Here is a 27,617-nt window from a genome sequence, read left to right as displayed (position 1 = left end):
TAAGTTGCATAAAAAAATTCTTTCGCGCGAAAAACTACCTTTGTTTTAAATTAATTGCTGAAATAAAAAGCTGTCATTTATCCACAGTAAGACATCTTATCATGGCTTATACAAACAAATTGGTTCTACCACGTTATTCATCAATTAACTTGCTAATTATCAAACAAATTTCAATCTTATCCTTTGTAATTTAAGAATTAAAATCAATGCCCTATTAAAATGTTAACACGGTATTGCGATAGAAAGAAACAGGTATACGCTTTTACGTTTGAAAGACAAAGATGGTCTTAATGTAAGCAGGTTGATTATTCACAGTACAGTCGCGACGACAAGTAATTTTAGTTTAAGACTAGTTAAAACTGTTGGCTGCGACGTGCGAAGCAAAAACTATATAGATTTTTAAGGTATTTTAAAAATCTATAGTTTTTAGTTTCATTGTAGAATTTATACTTTTTAGTAAGAGCAATATGATTTTGTTTAAAATGCTTAATTAAAATGATCGTTTAAAGTTTTCGCTATGGCTTTCTAATTCAATCATAATTTTTTTATATGACTTGAATGATAAATAAGGCGACGACAGTCTACATGATAGAAAGTGGTAAACAGCACCTTATTTGACATTGAAATACACTGTGACACCCGTAGTACTACTATGTTGTAGACTAGTATGTTATGTTTCTGTATTTGGTCATGTCATTGCCATATTTTTACACCGATACACAGTAATACACGTAGCTTTTTCGTTTTGTATACCGTTTTCGTCTGGTGATTAATGTTAGGACATTTATAAATACAGGAATATTTTTAATTAATAAATAGCTCAGATATTTTTTTTTTATACAACTTAGAATGGCAAACAAGCTGACGGCCCACCTGATGGAAAGTGGTAACCGTCGCCGATAGACATGAGCAGTACCATGGACATAACAGAGTATACTGTTTCGCCCATGATACCCCCCATGCGTTGCCACTCCTGAGGACTTAGGTGTTATTCCTCTGTAATATTTGTAGAGTAGTTGTAAATCAGTTTTTTTACTGAGCAATTTGAGATTAGGGCAGTTAGTAAATTACTAGTTATTAGCGAAAAGTCTTGTAAAGTTTCTTGTCCATTTAGATTCGAAATAATGACAATATTTCTTATTTATTCTTATAGAAGTAAAGAAAGACATATTTTTGTTCAAGTAAACTTAGATTTTTTTGAATAATTTTTTTTTTTATGATTCTACCATCCAAGCCAAGAAGAGCGAGTATGAAATTTAGCCGTTGATTTTTTCAATAAGTTTATTTATATATTATGAATTTCATGTGACAACTTACTACTAAGCAGTATCAGATTATAAAATTTAAAATATATAGTATGTATTTAAAACAAATTAATATAACATATATATATAGTTAAATTAAAATAGTTACGTACCACGTAATAATCAGTAATCACATATTACACAGTAAAATGCATGCTTTAATTAATAATAAAACCGATACACAAAATAATCATCAGTATTGGCTTTAAAATCAAATATACTGTTACTATATAACTTAGAGTATGTTATATTTTTCTTAATCACTGAATAATTAGTTAGAAATTAAATGAAATTTATTTGCCAGAAGCATTGTAGATAAGATGTTGCATTTGTCAAGTTTACAAGTTGGATATTTCAAAGGGAAACTTATATATTATCATACTACGATTATATAATAATATTTACCGTTAATGGAAAATAAAAACGACATACAAAATGACTTTTTATATATTTATATAGTTTAATATTTAATAATAGTGCGCCACCTACCCTTTGTCTTTTTCTCGATGTCCTCTACCCAAAGGTTGTCTGGAAGAGATTGCTTAGCGATAAGACCGCCTTTTGTATCACTTCTCATTAATATTTACTGTATTTGTTATTTCTCTTTTTACTTATTTCAATCGTGCTCATGTCTATGGGCGACGGTTACCACTTTCCATCAGGTGGGCCGTCAGCTTGTTTGCCATTCTAAGTCGTAAAAAACAAAAAAAACTTGGTGCAATAAAGTGTAAAATAAATAAATAAATAACCAACTAACGTTTTTCGTCACAACTATACTCAGAGTACAATAGTATGGAACAGAGACTATTACGTGTACAAGTAAGTACTAGACAGAACAGTTGGGGGCATTATCTTTTCCATGACTCACGTGGTCGTGGAAATGAAATATGCAATATCCTTAGGTAACATGACGTTGGAATATTATGGTAGTTCTCAATTCGTTTGTATTTTTATGGCGTTTACATATAAGGTGGAATGTGATAAATTTGTCAGGTGGTCCCGGCATAGAATAGACCACTCTTTTCTTTCACGTGGGTATCGTAAGAAGCGATTAACAGAGGGTGAGGGATGGCCAGCAGCGTTCCTCTTAAAATATCTCCAAAGCCTAATTTCGGTTGCTAATCCGCCTGCCAGGCGCGGCAACTACTAGCAAAATCCCACTGGGGGACGTTTTTGTTCAGCAGTGGATAGTTAAAGACTGGCATGATGATGATGATGATGATGTAATTGCATTACAAGAAACGATATGTGTATTTATGACTGGCAATAGGTACAAATTCAGCATTTGCTGAAGTCACGTAGTATCTATTTATTGGGGAGAGGAAAGGGATTGTTAGTAAAAGGAGCTGACAGCCCCATTGCTAGCAATATACCTTAACAGATCGACAACCCCCCCCCCCCCGGAAATAATTATGGTTACTTTTGTAAAATTCGTCACGATGGGCTATCTGATCTGCTTTCATCCCCATTTGTCATCCTTCACTGGTGCCCCGCCAGTGTATACCGATAGCGCAAACGGGGTTACCATTCCGTTATCTTACTTTTTAATGGATAATAATGGTATGGTAACCCCGCCTGCGCTATCGGCATACACTGGCGGGGCACCAGTGAGGAATGATAGGTGAGGACGAACCATTCTATCATAACACCTGAGTTCTCAGGAATGGCAACGCATGGGGGGTGTCATGGGTGAAACGGTATACTCTGTTATGTCCATGGTACTGCTCATGTCTATAGGCGACGGTCACCACTTTCCATCAGGTGGGCGTCAGCTTGTTTTCCATTCTAAGTTGTATAAAAAACAAATCATCTATTAAAAAAAAAAATACTATCTATTAATTTTACGACATTAATATTATCAACAGCTGTACGTGTAAAGTCGGTTATTTGCCTGTTTATTTCACATTGAACAATACATATAAATAGAACTCTATGCTAATTGGGGGGAAAGGGATTGTTAGTAATGGGGTCAAAATAGCCCTATTACTAGCAATATACCCTGTCAGGTCGAGCTCCACGTGGTTCCACCTGGAAACCATCGTGACTAATTTTAGTTTAATTCGTCAGGATGGGCTAACTGTCCTACTTTCATCTTCGTCTGTCATCCCTCACTGGTGCCCTGCCAGTGTATACCAATAGCGCAGACGGGGTTACCATACCATTATCACCCATTAAAAAAAAACTCATGCTAATTATAACCATAATACACATACAAATGTAAAATTATCTTGTACATAAACGAATTGGAAAGAGCAACTGTTGATTCTTGCGAGTTCTTCTCGACAGGTAACAACACTCCGAATCCAACAGTAGAATTATAAAAAGTGACGATTTGAAAGACTGTGTAAACATGTTTATATGAATAAATATCATTTCTATTGTATTCCTCAGTAATGCATGCATTTAGTTTCGTGAAACCGAAACAGTTTACTGCACCATGCAACCTCGTTGTGGTGTGTTCCGTTATTTGAGATTTATTTCCTGTTTATTTACAAATATTGGCTTTTTTAATAATACTAATATGTTTATTTTACAAAAATACTTACCAATTAATCTATACTTATAATAAATCTGTAGAGAGGTCAATTCTGTACATGAAATATATTTACAAAATAATTATCAGGAGGTGATTAGTGATCGATACTGATGCCAAAAATGCAATTAGTAAAATTTCTGTCTGTCTGTTTGTATGTTCGTTATAGAAACAGAAACTACTCGACGGATTTTAACGAAACTTGGTACAATTATTCTTCATACTCCTGGGCAGGTTATAGTATACTTTTCATCACGCTACCATCAATAGGAGCAGAGCAGCGAAGGGAAATGTTGGGAAAACGGAAGAAGTTACTCCATTTTTAAGCTTCCGTCGCGTGAGCAGCCTTAATGGCCACTTTTTAAATTGTAAAAATGTCCACCCGTGCGACGCCGGGACGGGCCGCTAGTCAATAATGCTACCGTAGATTATATAGATGGAGTGACTCCATAGAAATGCTTCGAGAAAAACGGCTCAACTTTTTCATGCAAAATTGCATGATAAATAGTTGTGAGTGATATATTTGTAACCTGTATATTTATTTTGTCTTATAATTTCTCCATCTTTTTAATGCGTTAACAATCATTTTATTTATTAAGTAATATATCAAGACACATTTTATGCGTAATTATATAGAACACTGATAAAAACTACGAGTCAGCTAATTTGACAATTAGCTGACAAGAAGTTGACCCTTTTTTTTTTTATACAACTTAGAATGGCAAACAAGCTGACGGCCCACCTGATGGAAAGTGGTAACCGTCGCCTATAGACATGAGCAGTACCATGGACATAACAGAATATACTGTTTCGCCCATGATACCCCCCATGCGTTGCCATTCCTGAGGACTCAGGTGTTATTCCTCTGTACCCAGTAAATTCACGCCATATCCCACCCTTCAAACCGAAACAAAAACCCGTTTTTGAGACTCGATGCTCTATCTATATAATCTAATAAAGCTACATATTCAAATCATTACTCCAGTTTTACATCGAGTCTCGTCTATAGAGACAATTCAATATAATCTAAAGAGAACTGAAACCCAAAACTCTATCCGTCATCAGTCAGACTACGTAGTCTTACAGTTGACCAGTTTTTGAAAACTTTGTTGCCTTAAAATCGATGTCGTTTTTGGAATAGTAAAAGGGATAGTCAATAACGGGGTCTAACAGCCCCATTGCTGGGGGGGGAAAGGGATTGTTAGTAATGAAGACTGAGAATCCCATTGCTAGCGATATACCATGGGTTACCATACCATTTTCACCCATCAAAAAAAATATTGGTTGTTGGGCCAAAATATAGATATCTTAACTAAAATATATATAGATATTGCTGTATATAACCCACCCCTAGTTTATATCTTGACTTAATAGAATACTTTACGTACTGATTTACGCAGGCAAAGCCACGGAATACAGCTAGTGTGTTATAAATGTAATAAAAAAATAATAAAATAGAGCATAAAGCGGCGGAATAATTTGTGACTCACCATCATCGCTCGAAAAACTACTGTAACAGTGTTATGGCGGGTTCACATAGCGCCCAACCCAATATTCTACAGTTCTAATAGTTCGTTAGAATAGACTGAGATAGATTTGCAATAGTATTTATAAATATTTAAAAAAATCTGAAAGACTACTGATTGACAAATGTTATTATAATATTGACGAATTTTTAAGTGACAAATTTTAATTTGTTTCTCTTTTAACATTTGCTATTGACATTATAATTTTATTTGACTTTTTATTTGTTTTGAATTTTATATGACTTTATTTGACTTTGTTAATATGGTTTTGTTAATATTGTTCTCTCCTAACAATAACATTAAGTATTTAGTTTATATCTAATCTTCACAAAACATTAATATATTTTGTAAGGCATAGATAGATAGAAAGCATAGGTTTACTTTGTAAGGCAATTGAAATTGCCACTGTCCTTAAAATAATATTTTGCACGCTAATTTTAGCAAAACATGTTAGAACTATATAAATCTTACAATGCACAACAAGCATGTCTTTGCACTTACTATGTACACATGTTTGCAATTAAATTTATCTTTATTTTTTAAATTAATTATCTTTCTAATTCTGGATACGCATCAATAACACATGTATTAGTAGTTATCTAATCATAATTAATTTTTAGTAATAAAGCCGAATATAGATATTAAGAATACAGATTATATCTATTAATTTTATTCTGTAAATAATTCGTATTATCATTGTGGAATTTAAATTGCATTTTTATCACTAATTCGTTTAATGTCATGTAAACTCGCCCTTATCAATGGCAAGGATTCCACAACACGCAACGCCAGTCTCAGTTCGCTTACCGCCGGTGCGCTCTGTTGTTAAATAACGAAACATTTTAATCTTCCTAATTAAATATAGACAAATACGTGTAAATATTTGAAATAAAAGTAATGATATTTGTGTTTGCTTTATCTGTGGTATTGTTCGATAACTTCATAAGGAGTAAGGGATTTGAAAATAGAACGTAATAATTTGTATTTCGATCGTGTTTTTTTAGTGTTTTTTTTTTTATTCCAATGAACGTGTTACGCTTGTGAATCTGTGGTATGAGCAATTTGGCGGTATTCGCCTTTAATAATGGCAGTGTATTGTAAACAGTGATTAAAAAGAGCAAATTTATATAAACCAAAAGCTTAGTATTGAAGTTGTTGTTAAAGTGCCTACCTATATATAGATTTATGTGCGTTTCTCTTGTGACATAATTGAAATATTTTTGGATCATGAATGGAGTCACTTGAAGGAGGTATACCTATTTTTTTTATCATGATCTAGATAGTAGTGGCAGTTGTTATAATCTGTGTTTATATTAATCTCTATCTTGTTTATATTTGTTATCAGTTGGTAATGGCCTCAGAGATGAGACAAGGCTAACAAATAACGCTGATCTACCTATATTGCCTTGTAGTGAAGTTACCAGAACTCCTAGAGGGATATTTTTCTTAGACCGATTTTATTATTGTACATGGAACAAAGTAATATTGTAAATCTGAAATCTAATTAAGTAATTGTTAGTAATGGAGATTGTATTATTGTTAGCAATATACCTTGTCTGGTAGACCTCCTCGCGGTCCCTCTGGAAATGTGCTTAAATTCAGGTGATTTTATCACTGTAGTCTAACTGATCTGCCTTTTCATCCTCACCTATTATTTTTCACTGGTGACCGGCCAGTGTATACATTTCGATTATCATCTATTAAAAAAAAAACTCTTATGTCATTGTCGTAAGATTTAATTTAACGATGAGGCCAATTGTTTCCTTCAAATGTTTTAGTTACATTCTACGCATAATAAAATAGCACTATTTTCTTATAAGGTTTCTAAATTTGTACTTTATACGTATTTATTTATTCATTAGTACAAATATGTGTACATGGCGAATTTAATGCTAAAAGCATTCTCTCCCAGTCAACCATAGGGAAGTGTCAGAATACTCGAATGCGGTACTAGTAATTATTGATATACATACATACTAAAATTACATATATAAACGAATAAAGATATATAATTAAACAAATATACTTACACATATATGACATGTACTATATTATACACGAAGTTGAGAATAATATAAAGTATTTACTGCTCGGATGTATGTATATGTAAAATAAGCATTTCAGAACAAACAGCTACTGGCAACATTGTCTTTTATATCAAAGTTGGTCTCTTTAGCTTTAGGGATTAATTGAAAAATGTCATGGACAGTAATAGGTAATCGCTATTATTAGAACAGGCGTATATAAGGGAGTGGCGGATGGGTCGGACCCACCCTGAAATCGTCTAGCTACCCCACAATACGAGCAAAGCTTCACAGACATGTTTGAGAATAGATATGCGCCTATTTCAACCGACTTCTGTCCCATTCGTGTTTCTACCGTGAAGCAGTTGTGTTTGCATGGCTGTGTTTCGGTTTGAAGGGTGGGATATGGCGTGAATTTACAGAGTACAGAAGAATAACATCTGAGTCCTTAGGAATGGCAACGCATGAGGGGTATCATGAGCGAAACAGTATACTCTGTTATGTCCATGGTACTGCTCATGTCGATAGGCGACGGTTACCCCTTTCCATCAGGTGGGCCGTCAGCTCGTTTGTCATTCTAAGTTGTATAATAAAAAAAAAACTTCAGAAGGAAGTTCCCAATTCGCTTGTATTTTTTATTATTTTACGTTTGTTACCTCATAACTCCGTCAGTTCTAAACCGATTTGTGAAATGTTTATATGAAAAGATATACTTACAGGTTGGTCTCAAAGAAATTTTATGAAAATTGGTTTAGGAGTTTGATTTTTATATCAAAATAACTGATTTTGTTACAATTGAAATGGTTTTTGTTTTGAAAAATTTTTTGAAAAGCTCTCTTTATTAAAAGAATCCCTGAAAAATAATCTTGAACACGTTTAACATCACAGTATAGTCCCGAATATATTTCGGGATTGATAGTAGACAAAGAAATGTCATTGTCAAAGTGACATTTCGGAGTTTGTCAACATTTCCGTAAACATATAATGTAATGTAAATAGGACTCCATTTTCTGTACTTAGCTCATTTGGGCCGTTGTGCGTATGAGTCGTGGCTAGTACAACCAACCAAGCTCTGCCCAAAAGCACAGAAGCTTCCTGGGTTCTTCACAGGCCTCATGGAATTACCTTACCGTTCCGAGGATTTCTAAACGTTGATGGGCCACAGCTTCACATTCCAGGATTACGTGAGCAGCCGTTTCTTCGGCGTCGAAACAGCCTCGACATAGAGGGCTGTCTGTGGCTCCTATTGTGTATAAATGTTTGTTTAATGGACAATGGCCCGTTATTGTCCCTATCATTATTTTGAGGTTTTTCCTATCTACTCCATAAACATATAAGTATGTGAGTCCGCGATTTTATGCATAATTTTGTTTGTAGATTTTTATTGTATATAATACACTTAGATTATATAGATAGAGCATCGAACCTCAAAAACGGGTCAACTTTTTGTCAGCTAATTCTCAAATTAGCTGACTTGTTTTTTTTTTTTATCATATTCTATATACTTGCGCATATAATGTATTTTGACGTATCTATATTTAATTATTTACTAAATAAAATAACATTTTTTTTTGTATTAAAAAGATACAAAAAGTATAAAACGATATTTATTTCGTATAAATTATAAAAGAAACACCCGATTATTTGTCACACAAAATTGTATGAAATAATTAAAATATACTTATATTGACTCAGATTATACAAGGAAATATCACCTAAATTACTCGATAATTGTCAAAACAAATTATTAGCTCATGAAACAATCGTTATCTGGACAGACAGACATCGTCCAACGAAAAATTTAACAAATATTTGAAAACAAAAATGCCGAATTGATCCATTGTCGGTCTCTAGTTTTATGCTTAACAACAAACTTAGGGTTTCATTTATATAGATAATAGTAGGTTATTTCTAGAATAATTCATAATATTATGTTTAAAAATTTCTGTATTATCTCTGTATAATCACTTTGATGAAAGGACCTAAAAATTATTTACGTAAAAATTTAAAATGATGACGTTCGTAAAGAGATAGATATAAAAAGACATTAGTTAAATGTTTTGACGTATCGCCAGAACTAAAAATATTTTCGATATACGTATAAAAGTGCCATAGCTTCGTAGTAACTCGCTAGAAGTTTGAAGGTTTTGTTTTGTTGTTAAAAAACATTGCTCTGCCAAGAACGACAGCTTCAATGAGGGCACTAAATGAATATAGGGTCAACTCTGAGGTAAATCCAATATATTATAAAATAATCGTGAAAATCGGTTTGTGATTGGCAATGTAATAGTACACATACACACACAAAGAAAAAACTTCGAAATTAGTGGTGAATCTACGTATTCTGTTTCGTTGGTAAACTTCTAAATTGTGACTGTAAGAGATAGAAGTCCACTACTGCATGTTAAATATTTTTATATTTCTTCAATTTTAGAATTGTTAATCGTTTACCTAGTTATATTTTAATGCTGGGAGAAACATCAGGCGGTTAAGAGTCAAACCAGCTCCACTATACACTGGGCTACTGTGTAGAAATGGATCAGCCAATGTAGAAATATATTATACTTATATGTAGTTATATAGTATAAAATAAATTTTCCTCATAATTATATTCTAAATTTATAATGTTGAATGTATTCATACTAGGATTATTTGTTTGCAGTTTATTGGAATCTAAATTGCAGAATCGTAAAATGCTCCGTTTGTTTCTATTATAAAAATTATGTCGCACAAAAAAACCGACTTCAATTGTCACAAATCCTAACTAAATTTTTAAACTTTGACCTAAAAAGTAAGCTATTGAATCGATTTTGATAAAATTTATATGGGACCAAACTGTATGTGAAATCGGTTAAGAACAATAAATTGAGCACACCTGCAATGCTGTTGGTGTTGTGGGTGATCATGGGCGGCGGTAGTCACTTACCATCAGGTGAGCCGCACGCTCGTTTGCCCCCTGTGTTGTATAAAAAAACCTCCCGTTTGAAGTAGGTTGATAAACGTTTGTGGCTCGAGTATGGTTTTTCTTTGTTGTAGCCAAAACATTAGCATCTTTAGCGGATAGCTTGGGAGTCTAAAATAGAGAGTGTGCTACCGTGTTTAGATCTACTAGTCTTCTGACGCTCTTGAAAGCTATATTTAGATTAATTCGCCGTTTCGCCCATATATTTCATACTCTTGATTTATCGCCATCAAGAATCCAATCTAAAGAAATAAACTGTACTATTAACGAAGTAACCAAACCAAACGAAATAGTTTTATAAATAAATTATAGTATAGAAATATTTGTATGTACCTAATTGGTTCCTTTTAAAGGACTTTAACACAGAAGGTCCTCAATTGGTTTGAGCAGTTTTGTAACGCAAATACACCACCAATTTTGATAATTCTTTTTGCCTAATTGATTGGATTCACTTTCGTGTGTCGTTGAAGTTACCGGTTTCTTTTGGAGGAAATACTAAGTTCTAAGACTGAAACCCGATTTCTAAAATCACGCCCCAAAAAGTGCGAAATTCCGAGGGTTTCCCTAAAGACTACAGTATGGGGCTGGTCAAATTAAAGTCTCTTCATGGTCGGTAACGCGTACCGTCTATACGTACGACATCCCTAGTCTTGCAAGTCGTATACATATGATGCAGTGACCGTTTGCCACCCTCGTGGTACAAAAGAAAATTATCAGAGGATACACATTAGAGGAGATATTAATTACTAATATTTCCTTCTATCTTCTTTATTATTTTTCTTTCTATCTTAATTGCATTTTCCAACAAATTGATTTTCCTCAAAAACGTAGAGTCTGAACGAGACTGTTCTATGTCAATATGTTATGTTATTAATCCTTGATTAAAAGGAAATAGCCGTGATAAATACAGTGCTATTATCAATGCACATTTTCTGATTAGAAATATTACAAGCATAGAGACTGCTGCATAATGTAGTGGTTTTAAATTTATTGTCACTGCCCATTTATTATAATATACTAATATATATATATCTTTGTTTTTTTTTTTTGTCTAATTTGACTTGACCTTTTTACGTGTGTGACATCCGTGTCGTTTATGTATATTTTAGCTTAATACGTAAGTATCTAATTTCGCCACGTATATAAGACTATCACTTTGCAATGTTCTTTTTTATTTATTTAAATGCACTATCGGGACTTATGATGATTATCATATCAGCTTTTAACTGTCCACTGCTGAACATAAGCCTCCCTCTTGGGGTGTTTGACAGTAGTTGCCACGTTTAGCAGGTGGACTGGCAACCGCAGTCATGCTTTAGATATGTTTTAAAAGAGACGACGATGTCCATCCCTTGCCCTCTTTAGTCGACTTTTACGACACCCACAGGAAAGGAAAGGGTGGCCTATTCTATGCCGGGACCATACAGCCGGGACTTGGCACGATGAAAAATGTTTTAGGTAAATAGTACCTACATATCTGCTTCTATATTGCCGACGTTTCAACAACGCGAAAGTCACTTTTTTCTGTTGTTTTTAAACATCAATCAAATTACTGTCTTCAACTTTGAACGTCATCTACAAAATTCTTAATATCCTACTTGGCAAAATAGTTTGTTTTGTTTGAACAAGTAGAATCTTGTTCCATAAATAATTAAAAATTTTGTTCCACAAAAAAAAAAACACTTCAATGTGCAAAACCATTTATTGTGGTCTAAAACCTACTAAATCGACTTTGATAACATTTCCATGGGACCAAACCGTAAAGTTTAGATGCAGTTGCCAAACCGCCTACCAAGTATGGCAGCTACTGGTAAAACCCCACAACAAGGAAAGGTCTATGCCCAACAGTGGACAGTTAATGACTGATGTGATGATGATGATGAAATTTACTTCTAAAGATGGCCGAAAATGTAGGAAACGCATAAGTAGACATTGTTTGCATGGAAAGCGTGTCATCCGAAAGACAGTTATTGTGTCGAATTTGGCACAGTAAGTAAGTACTGTTTGTCATTATGTTTGTTGTAAGTGGCTCAAGTGTAGATGCAGATTGACTTTCATTACGGTTCTCTGATGACGGACAGACAGATGCGTTTTTAGAAAGTAATTACTAAATAATAATAATAATAGTATATTCAGCTCTGCGGAATTGTTCGGATTGATACGTACTGCTGATTTTCACCACTGTACAACCCACCACAAACTAAAGTTCCATCCCAACCATCTGGATGAGTGGCGGTCTTCCAACGTGCGTCTTTCAAGGCACTTTCTTCCACGCACAACTACTCTTTGGAATCAACGTCCAACAGCAGTATTTCCCAGTATTAAGTCTCAATTGTGTATGTAAAATAATATTTTATTGTATAAAAAGTCCCCTGTGGGGTTACTATTAAAATAAATTCCAATAAATCAATATTAGAAACGTTTCACACTATTAAATTGCAATACTAGCGACATAATACCCTTTGGGGGCGTTTGCCAGTAGTTACCACGCTTGGCAGGCGGATTGGCAATCGCAGTTAGGCTTTAGAGATGTTTCAAGAGGGACACTGCTGCCCATCCCTTGCCCTTCCTTAGTCACGTTACGATGCCCACGGGAAAGGAAGGGGTGGCCTGTTCAATGTCGGGACCACGCGACTAGTTATATTAGTAATATTACTTATTGATACAAACACTTTACCCCTTTATTCATAAACACTAAAACCCATAAACCTACTTTACCTATTACACTGTTTTGTCACTTTCATTCGGACTGAAAATTTAGCGCAAAAGAAAGAGACAAAAGAGTATATCCAAAAAAAATGTTTATGAGAGGTTTAACGTTTTTATAAAGAACGGGGTTAGTCTTCACTCGCTACTTTGTCCGCACGACCGGGATGAAAACTAGTATTAACTAGTACTTACCAGAGGGAGACTGTACAAAAGTCGATTGCTTGGGTACCTCTGTCCCATTCGTGTTTCAATCGTGAAGCAGTTGTGTTTGCATGGCTGTGTTTCGGTTTGAAGGGTGGGATATGGCGTGAATTTACAGGGTACAGAGGAATAACATCTGAGTCCTCAGGAATGGCAACGCATGGGGGGTATCACGGGCGAAACAGTATACTCTGTTATGTCCATGGTACTGCTCATACCACTTTCCATCAGGTGGGCCGTCAGCTTGTTTGCCATTCTAAGTTGTATAAAAAAAAAGTATTAAACTAATTCTAAACCATACTACCATCACCGTAATAATAATTACAGTTATTTCTTATCCCCATTGATCGACGTCAACCAACCAGTGCAACTGAAATGAGCGATACCAACCACATAGTTTAATTTTAACTTGTGAGTCACAAACACCATTGATAACTCATATCCGCTGCGGCACGTCGGTAGGGGAATGGGAAAAAATATTATATGAGTAATCAGCTTTCGGCCAATGATTGCTTTTTGCTATATAATAATTACCTGTTATAGAATACACGTAATACACTTGTTTTGACTGGTGATTTGGTTAGAATCATCATCATCATCATATCACTCGTTAACCTTTTTTTCATAATGGTGGAAATTTCCATCGTAACATTGAATGTCCAAAAATTATTTAAAAGAACAACTTCACTTTAAGTTGATCGTGTCTGGATACCTTTTTAATGTCCATCTCAGAAAAAAAAAACATAGCTGTCTAATTTATTTTTTTAGTCATTTTTCCTTTAATTTTGAACATGAATTATATCACCTTAATTTATTTCACCAATAAAAAAAATCATACAAAGAAGGGTTAACTGTATTCAAGTTCTTCATATTTTAGGGATTGGAGTATCAGCAATACTTATGGTGTTAGGAGTGTTTATGATTTATCGCTTATCATCAAGCAAGCCGTATGCAAGATTATCATTCTATATAAAACACATGGTAGATATTTTTGATATCTTATACCATATCAGCCGTTAACTGTCCACTGCTGAACATGGGCCTCCCCCATAAGGGGGGGTTTGCTAATAGTTGCCACGTTGGCAGGCGGGTTAGTAATCGCAGTTAGGCTTTGGTGATGTTTTGAGAAGGTTACTGCTGCTCATTATTGGTTACAATATGCTTACAATATTTTTGTTTAATTTTTTTTATACAACTTAGAATGACAAACAAGCTGACGGCCCACCTGATGGAAAGTGGTAACCGTCACTTTGAATGCCCTACTTTTTTAGTAGTTTACCCCATTCAAACTATAGTTTGAATACCCCATTGCTAGCAATATGCCCTATTAGGTCAACCTCTACGTGGTTCCTCCTGGAAACCATCGTGAACAATTCTTGTCGAATTCGTCACGATGGGCTAACTGACCTGCTTCATTCTCACCTATCATCCTTCACTGGTGTCCCGCCGGTGTATACCGATAGCACGGATGGGGTTACCACTCCATTATCACTCATTAAAAAAAAAACAGATTAAAGAAAATTAAAATTATAATAATTTGAATTTTAATTAAGAAAACATATTTTAGTACAGAGTGAAAATTTGCCTTTATTTTTATACGCCTCAATTGTAGACAAGTACAATATAAGTAAAGTATTATGCGATTGACCATGATATCACTGATATAAGTCATCAATTAGTGCTAATCATTACGTAGTACGCACACCATACACAGTAGCATAGCACGACTATGTTCTTGGAATTATGTGATTTACAATTGAATTCCATTTACCTGGACTACCATGTTATCCTATAATCTTTTGGCTATTTTAATAATTAAATTAATTGTTATAATTCCATGGGGTGACAGGGTAATGCCACCACGTTATTTTATCCTCAGTAATCCTATTTTAACTGGGAGGGGAAAGAATACTTAGTAATGAGATCTAACAGTCCTATTGTTAACAATATACCCAGGTTGTTAGCAATATAATCAGGTTAACCTCCACGTAATTTCCTATCTTAGTTTGGGAACTACCTATATATGTGGTTAATTTTAGGGAAATTCGTCACGATGGTCTAACTGACCAGCTTTCATCCTCACCTGTCATCTTTCATTAGTATCACCGAAGAGTTACCATTCCATTTTTACCTATTAAAAAATCTTTACTATTTTTTTTTATACAACTTAGAATGGCAAACAAGCTGACGGCCCACCTGATGGAAAGTGGTAACCGTCACCTATAGACATGAGCAGTACCATGGACAACAGAGTATACTGTTTGGCCCATGATACCCTCCATGCGTTGCTATTCCTGAGGATTCAGGTGTTATTCCTCTGTAGCCAGTAAATTTAGTAATCCTATACTACCAATATAAGAAAAGGAAATTGTAAATAACATTTAATAGCCACAATTACAGTAGTTTATATATCTTCTTATAGCCCAGCAGTGGGGTAGTAATGGGTTGTTAAGGTAATGCCCATCTATTCGTCTAATCAGTCCATATAAACTACTAGGCAGAATCCTCTATTTTCGGACGCCACTTGTGCTTGTAAAAGTCCTGTGCTAATTTTATCCACTTCATCCTCGCTGTCATCCAACTATCCGATTGGTGGTCTATCGACTGTTCTCTGTCTCACTCTTGGGCATTAAGGTAAACAAACCGAAGTGAAAAATCTATATGTATAGAGGCCGTTACAACGCTACGAATTTCGGACGATAGAAATAATGAAGTACATATAATAATAACTATTAGCTCTGAGGTAATTACTCTAAAATATAAGGACAAATGACATCATTATGTTTGTGATTTGTTGTCTGTATGTATGATTGTCTATCTGTCCTAATTAACGTTGAGAACACATTGATAATATAATAATAAATAAATATTCTGACTCACATATCAATTTTTCTAAAATATTTCCTATATATTATACATTGGTTACAATTTTATTTATTTATTTATTACATCTTCTGGATGAGCTTTACAGTCTTCCAATACGCTCACTCGGGGGAAAGGGATTGTTAGTAATAGAGACTGAGAATCCCATTGCTAGCAATATACCCAACCAGTTCGACCTCCACGATAGGTTCCCCCTAAAAACTATCATGGTTAATTCCTAATGAATTCATCATGATGGGCTAACTGGTCTGTTTTCATTCTCATCTTATCACCCTTCACTGGTGTTCCGCCAGCGTATCCTATTAGCGCAGGCGGGGTTACCATTTTATTTTCACCCATAAAAAAAATACGCTCACCCAGGAAACCATCAGTACAATAACATATATAATACATATAAATAAATTTAGTTTCTAAATTTCTGCACACAAACACCTTGTGGTCATTCGACGAAACTCCAGCAAGTTGGAGGCAAACACATCCAATTGCGGATACCGGTTCAAAATATCATTGAGTAGTTTCAATACAAGAGATAGGGGAGCTTGCTTAGCCAACTCTGTTCTTCTTAATGAAACATCAAATAATTGCCGTGTACGTAATTATATTTGATGCATATAATATATATGTACTTGTGTATGTATAGACGTATTCAGACAAGATGTATACGTGCGTAACAAAGCAATATGTGCAAATTTCTGTCTGCTTTGTACAAAAAAGAACCATCAACAAAATTGTACGTAATAAGATTTTGTTTCAAAAATATTTACAAGTTCAATATACAGCAGTGGAGTAAATAATTATAAAATCTACCCAGAATAGAACATACAGCATATCATACAAGAAAAAAGGGATTACGATTGGAGATTCTTATGCAACAAGACCGCTATGCTTATTTAAAATCCTTTAAAGTTCTGTATTATTGGCGCTGTAAAGTGTTAAATAAATAAGTAAATTCTTTTTTTAAGGCGCTAAAAATAACCTAACGCATAGGTTTCGAATGTTATAATATCATATGAGTAACACATTGTAGTGTTTTTTTTTTTTTTGATGGGTGAAAATGATATAACAACCCCGCCTGCGCTAACGGGATACGCTGGCGGAGTACCAGTGAAGGGTGATAGATGAGAATGAAAACAGGCCAGGTAGCCCATCATGATGAATTCATCAGGAATTAACCATGATAGTTTCCAGGGGGAACCACGAGGAGGTCGGCCTGGTTGGGTATATTGCTAGCAATGGGATTCTCAGTCTCCATTACTAACAATCTCTTTCCCCCCCAACATTGTAGTGTTCAAAAAACACATGAGTGGTACCATTAACGTCATAGAGTATCTTCTATGGTACTGTCCATGTCCATAGGCGACGGTTACATTTTTCCATTATATGGGCCATCAGTTTGTTTACCTTTTTAAATTGTATGAAAAAAAAACCTTTAAAACGGGATATTACAACAAGTGGAAATGCAGCAGAAATCCCGCAAATTACTAGCACAATGAAAAGGTCTTTGCATTGTTTATTATTGCATAACTGACATAATTATGCCATTATACACGGCCGCAACACGATTCAGTCGCAATTCTTCTGTCAAGTTGGGCGTATGTGTATACGTGTTATTTTTTTCATGGCTAACATGTCTTACAACGATCAGGTACATATTCTCTTTGTTATTAAGTTAATTTTATTATAAACAAACATTTTAATCTTAATAAATATGAAATTTAAATGAATTTATTTATTTATTTATTAGTACAAATATGTGTACATGGCGGACTTAATGCTAAAAGCATTCTCTCCCAGTCAACCATAGGGAAATGTCAGAATACTCGAATGCGGTACTAGTAATTATTGATATACATACATACAATAATAATCTTACTGTTTTTATTTTAAAACAAAAGTCATAAATTTTATTTTTTGTTTAGTATAATCGTGTGTTTATACATAAGTATACGTAGAATTTTTATATGTAAAATAAAACGACAGCTTCAATTCAATAGTCAAATTAATATAAAAAAAGAAACAGATTTACTCCCGAGTAAATCCTATGCAAAAAAATCCGGACAAATTAAGAAACTCTTCCTTTGGAAGGCATTTAAAAAGTTTTTTTTTTAACAACATCCGTTGTTTGATTCGATCGAAAGACAATGAAACTTACATTGTTGACCGCTATTGTGAATAGATTATGGTGTCTGACCATGACGTTTGATTTAACTAGCCATGTTATGGAATACTTGTAGTACGTGCCGCGCATTATGTTATTGTCCGTAACACCATAGAAGGTACAAGTAAAACATTACTACTAACTAATGTTACAAATGTAACTAAACGACTGAATGATTTACATGAAATTTGTTACATGTTGATCACATCCTAGATTTTTTTTTTATACATTTTAGAATGGCAAACAAGCTGACAGCCCATCTGATGGAAAGTGGTAACCGTCGCCTATAGACACGAGCAGTACCATGGACATAACAGAGTATACTGTTTCGCCCATGATACCCCCTATGCGTTGCCATTCCTGAGGACTCGGGTATTATTCCTCCGTACTCAGTAAATTCACGCCATATCCCACCCTTCAAACCGAAACACAGCCATGCAAACACAAATGCTTCATGATAGAAACACGAATGGGATTATCACTATTCGTCATAAGAATATTGTACGGCCATGTTTATATTTAGATAGATAGATAGATAATTTATTTACATTATTTACAGCACACAAATTACAATACAAACATAGGTACACATAATACATAGTAAAAGAGATAAAAGAATGAAAATAATTTGAATAATTTAAAATAATGAATTTTAACGCATGGGGGGTATCGTGGGCGAAACAGTTTACTCTGTTATGTCCATGGTACTGCTCATGTTTATAGGCGACGGTTACCACTTTCCATCAGGTGGGCAGTCAGCTTGCTAGCTATTCTAAGTTGTATATAAAAAAAAAAAAACAAAAAAAGCAATAATAAAAGCAATAAAATTCCCTACAATAAAAAGATAAATGAATCATTATATCTTGTAACTATCCAGGTTTTTTTATTCTCTCTATACCAAAGGTTGTATTAAAGAGACTGCGTTACCGATTGTTGTGGTTTTTTTTAATATGTGATAATGGTATGGTAACCCCGTCTGCGCTATCGGTATGCACTGGCGGTGCACCAGTGATAGATGACTGATGAGGATGAAAGCAGGTCAGTTAGTCCGTCCTGACGAATTCAACTAGAATTAGCCACGATGGTTTCCAGGGGGAACCACGTGAAGGTCGATCTGACAGGGTATATTGCTAGTAATGGGGCTATTTGACCCAATCACTAACAATCCCTTCCCCCCTACCGATTGTTGTATCAGCTGGTAATTGTCCACTGTTTAACATAACCTCTCCCATAAGGAGGGGTTTTTTTTATGGGTGAAAAAGGAATGGTAACCCCGCCTGCGCTAACGGGATACGCTGGCGGAGCACCAGTGAAGGGTGATAGATGAGAATGAAAACAGGCCAGTTAGCCCATCATGATGAATTCAACAGGAATCAACCATGATAGTTTCCAGGGAGAACCGCGAGGAGGTCGACCTGGTTGGGTATACTGCTAGCAATGAAATTCTCAGTCTCCATCACTAACAGTCGTTTTCCCCCCAAAATCATAAGTAGGGTTTTACCAGTAGTAGCCACTCTTGGCGGGCGGGTTAACAACTGCAATTTGGTTTTCGGTAAAGTTTTTAAAGGGACACTGCTACCCATCCCTTCACTATAAGCTCTCTTAGTCGCTTAATACGACACTCAAGGGAAAGGAATAAATGGCCCATTCTATGCTGGGACCTACACAGTAAATTTTACCGATTACTCTAATTATATTGTTTGTATTATTCTTTACCTAATGCTAGACAAAATAAAAACATTTTGCAAGCATCTTTAAATATCTCATTTGAAATAAAATTATGTAAAATTTCTCGGTTTGTTCTTTTTTGAATAAACTATTTCGCGCGTAACTCATAAGTCACTTATCAAGACAATATATTGAATGTTATATAGTATACAAAATAGATCATTTGTTACTGCGTTCGCTTCGCACTAAGTGGTCTCGCGTTGTTAATAAGAATTTTGCTCAAATTGGCTACGGACTGAAAGCAAGAGACGCGGACTAGAAACTAGTACTTGTTCGGTCCAGGTATTGTGTATTTAATGCAAAATGGATTTGAAAAGTTTAAGAGGTTTGTACATAATTAAAAATAAATAGAAAGATTATAAGAACAATTTTTGGGGTGTGATATTTAATATAACTAAAGGTCAGAATGTAATCGTTAAGCCTGTGCTTAAAAGAAAGATGTTTGTTTTTTTTTTATATAATATAAGGAGTGTGCAGGTAGGTATGAAGACCACAATAGCATATACTTGTAGGTGAAAGGGATTGCTAGTAATGAAAACTGAGAATCCCATTGCTAGCAATAAACCCAACCAGGTCGACCTCCTCGCGGTTCCCCTTGGAAACTATCATGGTTAGTTCCTGATAAATTCATCATGATGGGCTAACTAGCCTGTTTTCATTCTCATATATCACCCTTCACTGGTGCTCCGCCAGCGTATCCCGTTAGCGCAGGCGGGGTCACCATACCATTTTCACCCATCAACAACCCACATGTTAGCCATAACACCTGAAGGAGTTATTTACCAGTCAATTACGAGGCAAACAGAGATGTTTGGTGACAGTACTTTTACACTCATCTGTGGATTAAAACAATTTAGCCAATGCTCAACTGAGCTTTTATATTCTTATCTGTTAAATTGATAAGAAATAATTATCATAAATTTATTATTATTTATAAATTAAAATTCTATTAAATTCTAGATCAAAATATTCTTAGATTATCACCAAACAATTGCAGTGTTTTCTTCTTGCCTCTGTTTTGCATGTAATGATACTTTAATTCTATTAAACGCATGACCTTTAGGATTATCGATAGTGCATGTTTGTTTTTGTTTGTATTTAAAGGTTATCTCCTTGGACCACATATGGTCACACGCTGTTAATTTACAATAACTTTCCATTTGATGCCAAAGAGGTATTTTATCATTCATTTGTATCGATCGATTTACTTTTTTAAAAGTAAGTGTGGATCTATCCTTTAGGGTTGACAATTCGTCCATAACACGTCGCTTTCGTACCTTTAATTTTAACATTTAAGCGCGATAAAGTAACAAACGTGTAAAAATTTCCACAAACTCTTGCATTCGTAATATTAGAAGAGTATTTGTTAGTGTATTTTTTTATAACAGGGGGCAAACAAGCATGCGGCTCACCTGATGGTAAGTGACCATTGCCGCCTACGATTACCTACAACATCAAATGCATTGCAGCTGTCCTGCTGTCCTTTTAAAAAGGAATATGCTCTTTTCTTGAAGGTTATGATGTCGTATCGGTTCGGAAATACTGCGGCTGGAAGTTGATTCCAAAGTGCGGTTGTGCGTAAACAATGTAAATATTAATTTTATATATTAAATGAAACACTATTATTTGTATTACGTTGAAATAAAATAACATAAGCAATGGATACAAAAAATACGACAGTTTTTCTAAGACAATCTTATAGGATTTAATTCTTGAATAAGTAGGTATGCAAATAACAAAGTCAAAAATACTTGTAATATTTCAGTAGATCAAGGAAAATAATTATAAATACTTATATGTATATTAATGTTAAAATCAATAGCGTGTGGTTATAATGGTGGTTTATATGAAAATTATAATGTAATCGCATATTATACTAGCGGACATTGTTTTCCCTCTATCATTACCTAACTCTCAAGTTGAAGCAAACAATACATTTATTATATATTTACAAAATTTCATTAAAATTTGGTCGAGCACAATCGGAGATTAACGTGAACGAACATCGTAACGTGAGGTTTCTTTATATTCATCATCCATCATATCAGCCATCAAGTTTAGATACTTGACGGCTGTTAAATATAAGCCTCGTCCTTTTGAGGGGTTTTGACATTAATTGCTAAGTATGGCAGGCGGTTTGGCAACAGCAATTAGGCTTAGGAAATGTTTTAAAATGGGCACTGCTGTCCATCCCTCGCCCTTCCTTAGTCGCCTCTTACGACGCCTCTTGCCCATCCCTCAAGCATTAAGATTCCTTAGTCGCCTGTATATTAACGTCTGTCAATTGTTGTCCACAGTTGAACCGTCTGATGAACGAGATCTACGACACAGTGACGGCCGTGTGCAACATGGACGATCATAAACCGGGCAGCTTTCCCACCGAATCTGACGGGAGCACAAGCGAAGGTGGGTCATAGTCGCGTTCGTTTAATAGTTTCCCAAATAAATGTGATGTTTCTATATGACTTGGAATGACAAATTAGCTAATGGTCCACATTATTCATTATAAAATGGCCTATAAATATGAACAGTATATTAAACGTTATATATCCATGGTATTCCGGGCTTAGGTCTTTTTTAATTGGTGAGAATAGAATAGTAACCTCTCCTGAGATGGGTGAAAGTAGACCAATTAGCCCATCGAGACGAATTCCAGAAGAATTAACTAACAAGTTAACAGGGGAAATTGCGTGGAGGGCGACTTGATAGAGGGTATATTGCTAGCAATGGGGCTGTAAGACCCCATTACTAACAATTCCTTCCCTCCAGGAACTAAGGTATTAAGTCATCGTGCCCTGTCATTTTGTTGCCATAGCTCATCGCTTAAATCGAAACAAAATCATGTAAGCACAAACTGATTAGTTGTAGAATCATGCGAGAGACTCATGTAATCATGCAGATGATTTGTACAATGTCTCCAACTGGTAAGATTTGCCGTTTCTCAAGTGTCATTTATTCTCCTGATCACTTGCTCTTCGCGAAATTAACTAGAGAACCCGTGTTGTTCCTGTCAAAATTTAAGTTACAGCAAACTTCTAAATTATATTGTTGTATCCGCCGTTAATTTTCCACTGCTGAAAATAGCCTTCTCCATAAAGAGCAGTTTGCCAGTAGTTGCCACCCTTGGCAGGCTGGTTGTCAGCCGAAGTTTGGCTTTTGGTGATGTTTTAAAAGGGACGCTGCTGCCCATCCCTCCTATCCTATTCTAATATCCTACATAATATTAATATATATCAATTATAAATTTAGTATTACTTATTCATATAATGATTATATATCTTTCAGATTCAGTGAAAATAACAAGAAGTTTGACTGAAAAACGTAAAAACTACGTACGTCGGGTGTCCTCCAGGGTCGCATACTTGGACCAGAAAAACGTAAAAGTCCAAAGATTTAGGCACCAGACCTCGATCTGCTCCTACAAATCAGAGGTCATAGACAATCCATACTCTACATTCCGCTCTTGGAAAAGTTTCCGCACGTCCCAGAATAACTTGGCGAAAGACAAAATGAACGAGTCGGACTCTAAAAATAATTTGACCGATGCCAGTGGCAATGCACTGTCAATGGACTTTAGTGATAGTAGCATAGACAACGTGAGCATAGACGAGAAGACTGGCTGTGTAGATATCGACTTGCCCTTCGAAACCAGAGACAAGGGATTGTTTAATATTTCTTTACTGGTGGGCTTGAACTACATGAGCGGCGAAGCTTATGTGAAGAGCGTATTTCCTAGTCAGGTAATTTATATACATTTTTTTAATTTTTATACAACATAGAATGGCAAACAAGCTGACGGCCCACCTGGTGGAAAGCGGTAACCGTCGTCTATAGACATGAGCAGTAGCATGCACATAACAGAGTATACAGTTTCGCTCATGATACCCCCCATGCGTTGCCATTCCTGAGGACTCAGGTGTTATTCCTCTGTACCCAGTAAATCCACGCCATATCCCACCCTTCAAACCGAAACACAGCCATGCAAACACTACTGCTTCACGGTTGAAACACGAATGGGACAGAGGTACTCAAGCAATCGACTTTTGTACAAAGTCTCCCTCTGGTACAAATAACTTCTTATATATACAAATTTACTAATCTTTACATATAGCCTGATCTTAACTGCCTATATACGATTTTAACTCGAAGACTATTGAACAGATCGATATTTAGTTTAAAGCAGGTCTGGATATTTTAGTCTGGGGCCTGAATTCTGATATTAAATTATTTCAATTTAGTATCAGAAATCAGATACATATGTATTTGTAACCTGGATAAAGCCACGGATAAAAAAAAAATAGACAACACAAGTTAATGTTAAGAATATTTTACCAGGAAAATAATCATCGTTCATATCAGCTTTTAACTTGTAGTTTTGCCAGTAGCCACGCTTGGCATTTTGTATTAAACAATTAGTTACTACATTCTCTTAGTGATTTTAAATTAATACTTAAGAAATCACATTTTCTTTGATACAATACTATAAATATACAATAAAATTCTATAGCAGACCCCAAACTATTTAGCAATTGAATCCGATCTTCTCCAGGTTCACGTGCCACCCCACATTGAGAATCTCATATTCCCGGAAACGTTAAGCTGGACTAGCAATGGAGAGTGGTCGGCTGACGCGAGTGCACAGTGCTACTCGCTAGTGCTCACCGACGAGCGGGGCGAGAGGAGCTACGGGTGAGTGCTTTGCTTTAATGGATGATGAACTGGTGCCCCGCCTTCGCTATCGGTATACACTGGCAAGGCACCAGTGGGGGATGATAAGTGAAGGTGAAGCAGGTCAGTTAGCCCATCGTGGCGAATGAAACATGCATTAATTACAATAGTCTCCAGGGGGAACCGCGAGTAGGTCGACCTGATAGGATAATTGTTAGTAATAGGGTTGCTAGTTCCGTTTACTAAAATTCCCTTTCTCCCATAGGTGAGTGTTATTCTCCATATTGAAGAACTTTGTCAGTTGGAGAAATTGGAATTTTGATAATGGTGAAATCGAGATTTTTATATACGTAAATTGTAAATAAGTGTACAACACATCTATTCAATATAACCTACGTAGACTTTTGTAGTAGGAACTAAACTGTATTTCTTTTTATATGGCAAACATAAATGCCTGTAACGCTAGAGATTGAAGAATCCTTAATATGCTTAAATTTCAATTAATATCCTTAATATCCTTAAAGCGTTCACGCTCACTTTTTATCTTTATCCGAGCAGTAAGTGCTTTATATTATTCCCAAATTCGTGTATAATATAGTATATATCATATATGTGTAATTATATTTGTTATTCGTTTATATATGTAATTTTAGTATATATGTATATCAATAATTAGTAGTGCCGCATTCGAGTATTCTGACACTTCCCTATTGTTGACTGGGAGAGAATGCTTTTAGCATTAAGTCCGCCATGTACTAATGAATAAATAAATAAATAATATATCTTTTTGAAATACCCCAGACTGTAGTCTTTAAGGATATATATATATATATATGTGTGTGAGTGTGTGTGTGTGTGTGTGTGTGTGTGTGTGTGTGTGTGTGTGTATGTGTGTGTGTGTGTGTGTGTGTGTGTGCGTGCGTGCGTGCGTGCGTGCGTGCGTGCGTGCGTGCGTGCGTGCGTGCGTGCGTGCGTGTGTGTTATGACTATTCAAATGCTCCTAAAGCAATTAATGCAAATGAATTGCTAATGTCGCTGGTGATGATTAATCTACGGTCACTTAAATGGTCATTAAAAAAGGTTTGTTTGATATATTAAAATTATTTCTATTTCAGTTATTGTCGGCGCGTGCTACCAGAGGGCGCTACGACATGTCTACCGCTCTGTTACTGTATCATTGGGAAATATAGGGCGCCCGGGTTTTATTATAAGGTATATATTAAATTAGCACATTTTTTTTCGCTAATGTCATTTCGTATTTATACTCTTTCCATTCATAAAATAATACTTTTTTTACTAAACATTTATTGAAAAGTTTTGGTATGTTTTTATCGACTGGTGATAACAATTAATTATTTAGTACTAACTGTTTCTTGCGGCTTTGCCCGCATGCATCAGTGTATAAAGAGACTGACGACCTACTTGATGGAAAGTGATAACCGTCGCCTATAGATATAAGTTAGGATAAAACTATCGTATGTACCAAATTTTATTCAATTCGATTTAGTACTTTTTTCGTGATAGAATAGCAGTCATCCATGTATGTATAAATACTCATAAATTGACTGTAATTCAGCTGTACGTTTTTCAAAAAATAAATAAATAAAAAGTATTTAGAATATCGGTATTATTACATATTATTGCAATAAAGTATTTTTTTTAATGGATGATAATGGAATGGTAACCCCACCCGCGCTATCAGTATACACCGGCGGGCCACCAGTGAAGGATGATAGGCGAGGATGAAGCAGGTCAGTTAGCTCATCGTGACGAATTCAACAAGAATTGTTCACGATGGTTTCCAGGGGGAACCACGTGGAGGTCGACCTAATAGGGCATATTGCTAGCAATGGGGCTGTCAAACTCCATTGCTAACAATCCCTTTCCCCCGCAATAAAGTATTAGCTTTGAAATAAATATATAATTTTAATGATATATGTAAATAAATGATAAAATTGTACAAGAACCGGACTGTAAATGGCAGTAAATATGGATTAAATTAGCCACTCACCGATTACTACGATGCAGGCTTGCGAGCCTAGTGTAGTGATCACTGTTTAGTAAATTGTATACCCGCATTTTTATTCAATTTTTTTTATACAACTTAGAATGGCAAACAAGCTGACTGCCCACCTGATGGAAAGTGGTAACCGTCGCCTATAGACATGAGCGGTACCATGGACATAACAGAGTGTACTGTTACACCCATGATACCCCCCATGCGTTGCCATACCTGAGGTCTCAGGTGTTGTTTCTCTGTACCCTGTAAATTCACGCCATATCCCACCTTTCAAACCGAAACACAGCCATGCAAACACAGCTGCTACACGGTAGAAACACGAATGGGACAGAGGTACCCAAGCAATCGACTTTTGTACAAAGTCTCCCTCTGGTGAAAATTGGTCAAATAAAGTTATAATTAAAAAAAATAAATACGAACGAATTCCATAGGTGTTACAAGAAATAGAATCTCACCACGGCAGCTCCGAGACGGAGATCCAGTCGATACTCCAGCAGCTCATCGACACGGACTTCCCCGATCCGGGCGAGGAGATCACCATTACGTACTCGAACACCAGCCGACGCTCCATAGAGCTGGACACCATGAAGTGCAAAACCATGCCCGACCTGCGACGGAGCGGCGGGAAGCCGGACGAGCAGTACTTGGAAGGGTTCGCCGACAAGTCTGAAAGCTTGGGCGATGAGTTACCAAGGTTTTTGGACTTAGAGAACAACAATGACGTGAAGAGTGGACGCTACACGCCAAGGTATGTGTGAGTCATAAATTAAATATATAAACATATATATATATATATATATATATATATATATATATATATATATATATATATATATATATATATATATATATATATATATCCTTAGGGATGGCAACGCATGGGGGGTATCATGAGCGAAAC

The 27,617-nt window shown here is 35.4% G+C and overlaps 1 protein-coding gene across 2 annotated transcripts in view; it reads left to right on the top strand.

The window, feature by feature from the left end:
* Nucleotides 1-6,134: 6,134 nt before the first annotated feature.
* LOC113514445 (DENN domain-containing protein 2A-like) overlaps nucleotides 6,135-27,617 on the top strand; it is a 30,886-nt gene continuing 9,403 nt past the window's right edge. The window contains exons 1-6 of one of the 2 annotated variants that reach the window (XM_052902060.1): nucleotides 6,135-6,613; nucleotides 22,326-22,434; nucleotides 23,314-23,768; nucleotides 24,578-24,717; nucleotides 25,812-25,908; nucleotides 27,148-27,464. In XM_052902060.1, coding sequence (XP_052758020.1) covers nucleotides 22,338-22,434; nucleotides 23,314-23,768; nucleotides 24,578-24,717; nucleotides 25,812-25,908; nucleotides 27,148-27,464 — 1,106 coding nt within the window. In that variant the 5' untranslated portion in view covers nucleotides 6,135-6,613; nucleotides 22,326-22,337. Of the gene's footprint in view, nucleotides 6,614-17,695; nucleotides 17,788-22,325; nucleotides 22,435-23,313; nucleotides 23,769-24,577; nucleotides 24,718-25,811; nucleotides 25,909-27,147; nucleotides 27,465-27,617 lie in introns of those variants that run through there. The other variant, XM_052902059.1, reaches the window with a different exon arrangement.

This window comes from Galleria mellonella, unplaced genomic scaffold, assembly GCF_026898425.1.
Source record: "Galleria mellonella isolate WM207_F2 unplaced genomic scaffold, CSIRO_AGI_GalMel_v1 utg87, whole genome shotgun sequence".
NCBI lineage: Eukaryota > Metazoa > Arthropoda > Insecta > Lepidoptera > Pyralidae > Galleria > Galleria mellonella.
The sequence above is the reverse complement of the archived record's forward strand: the minus strand, read 5'-3'. Positions and strand labels throughout refer to the sequence as shown.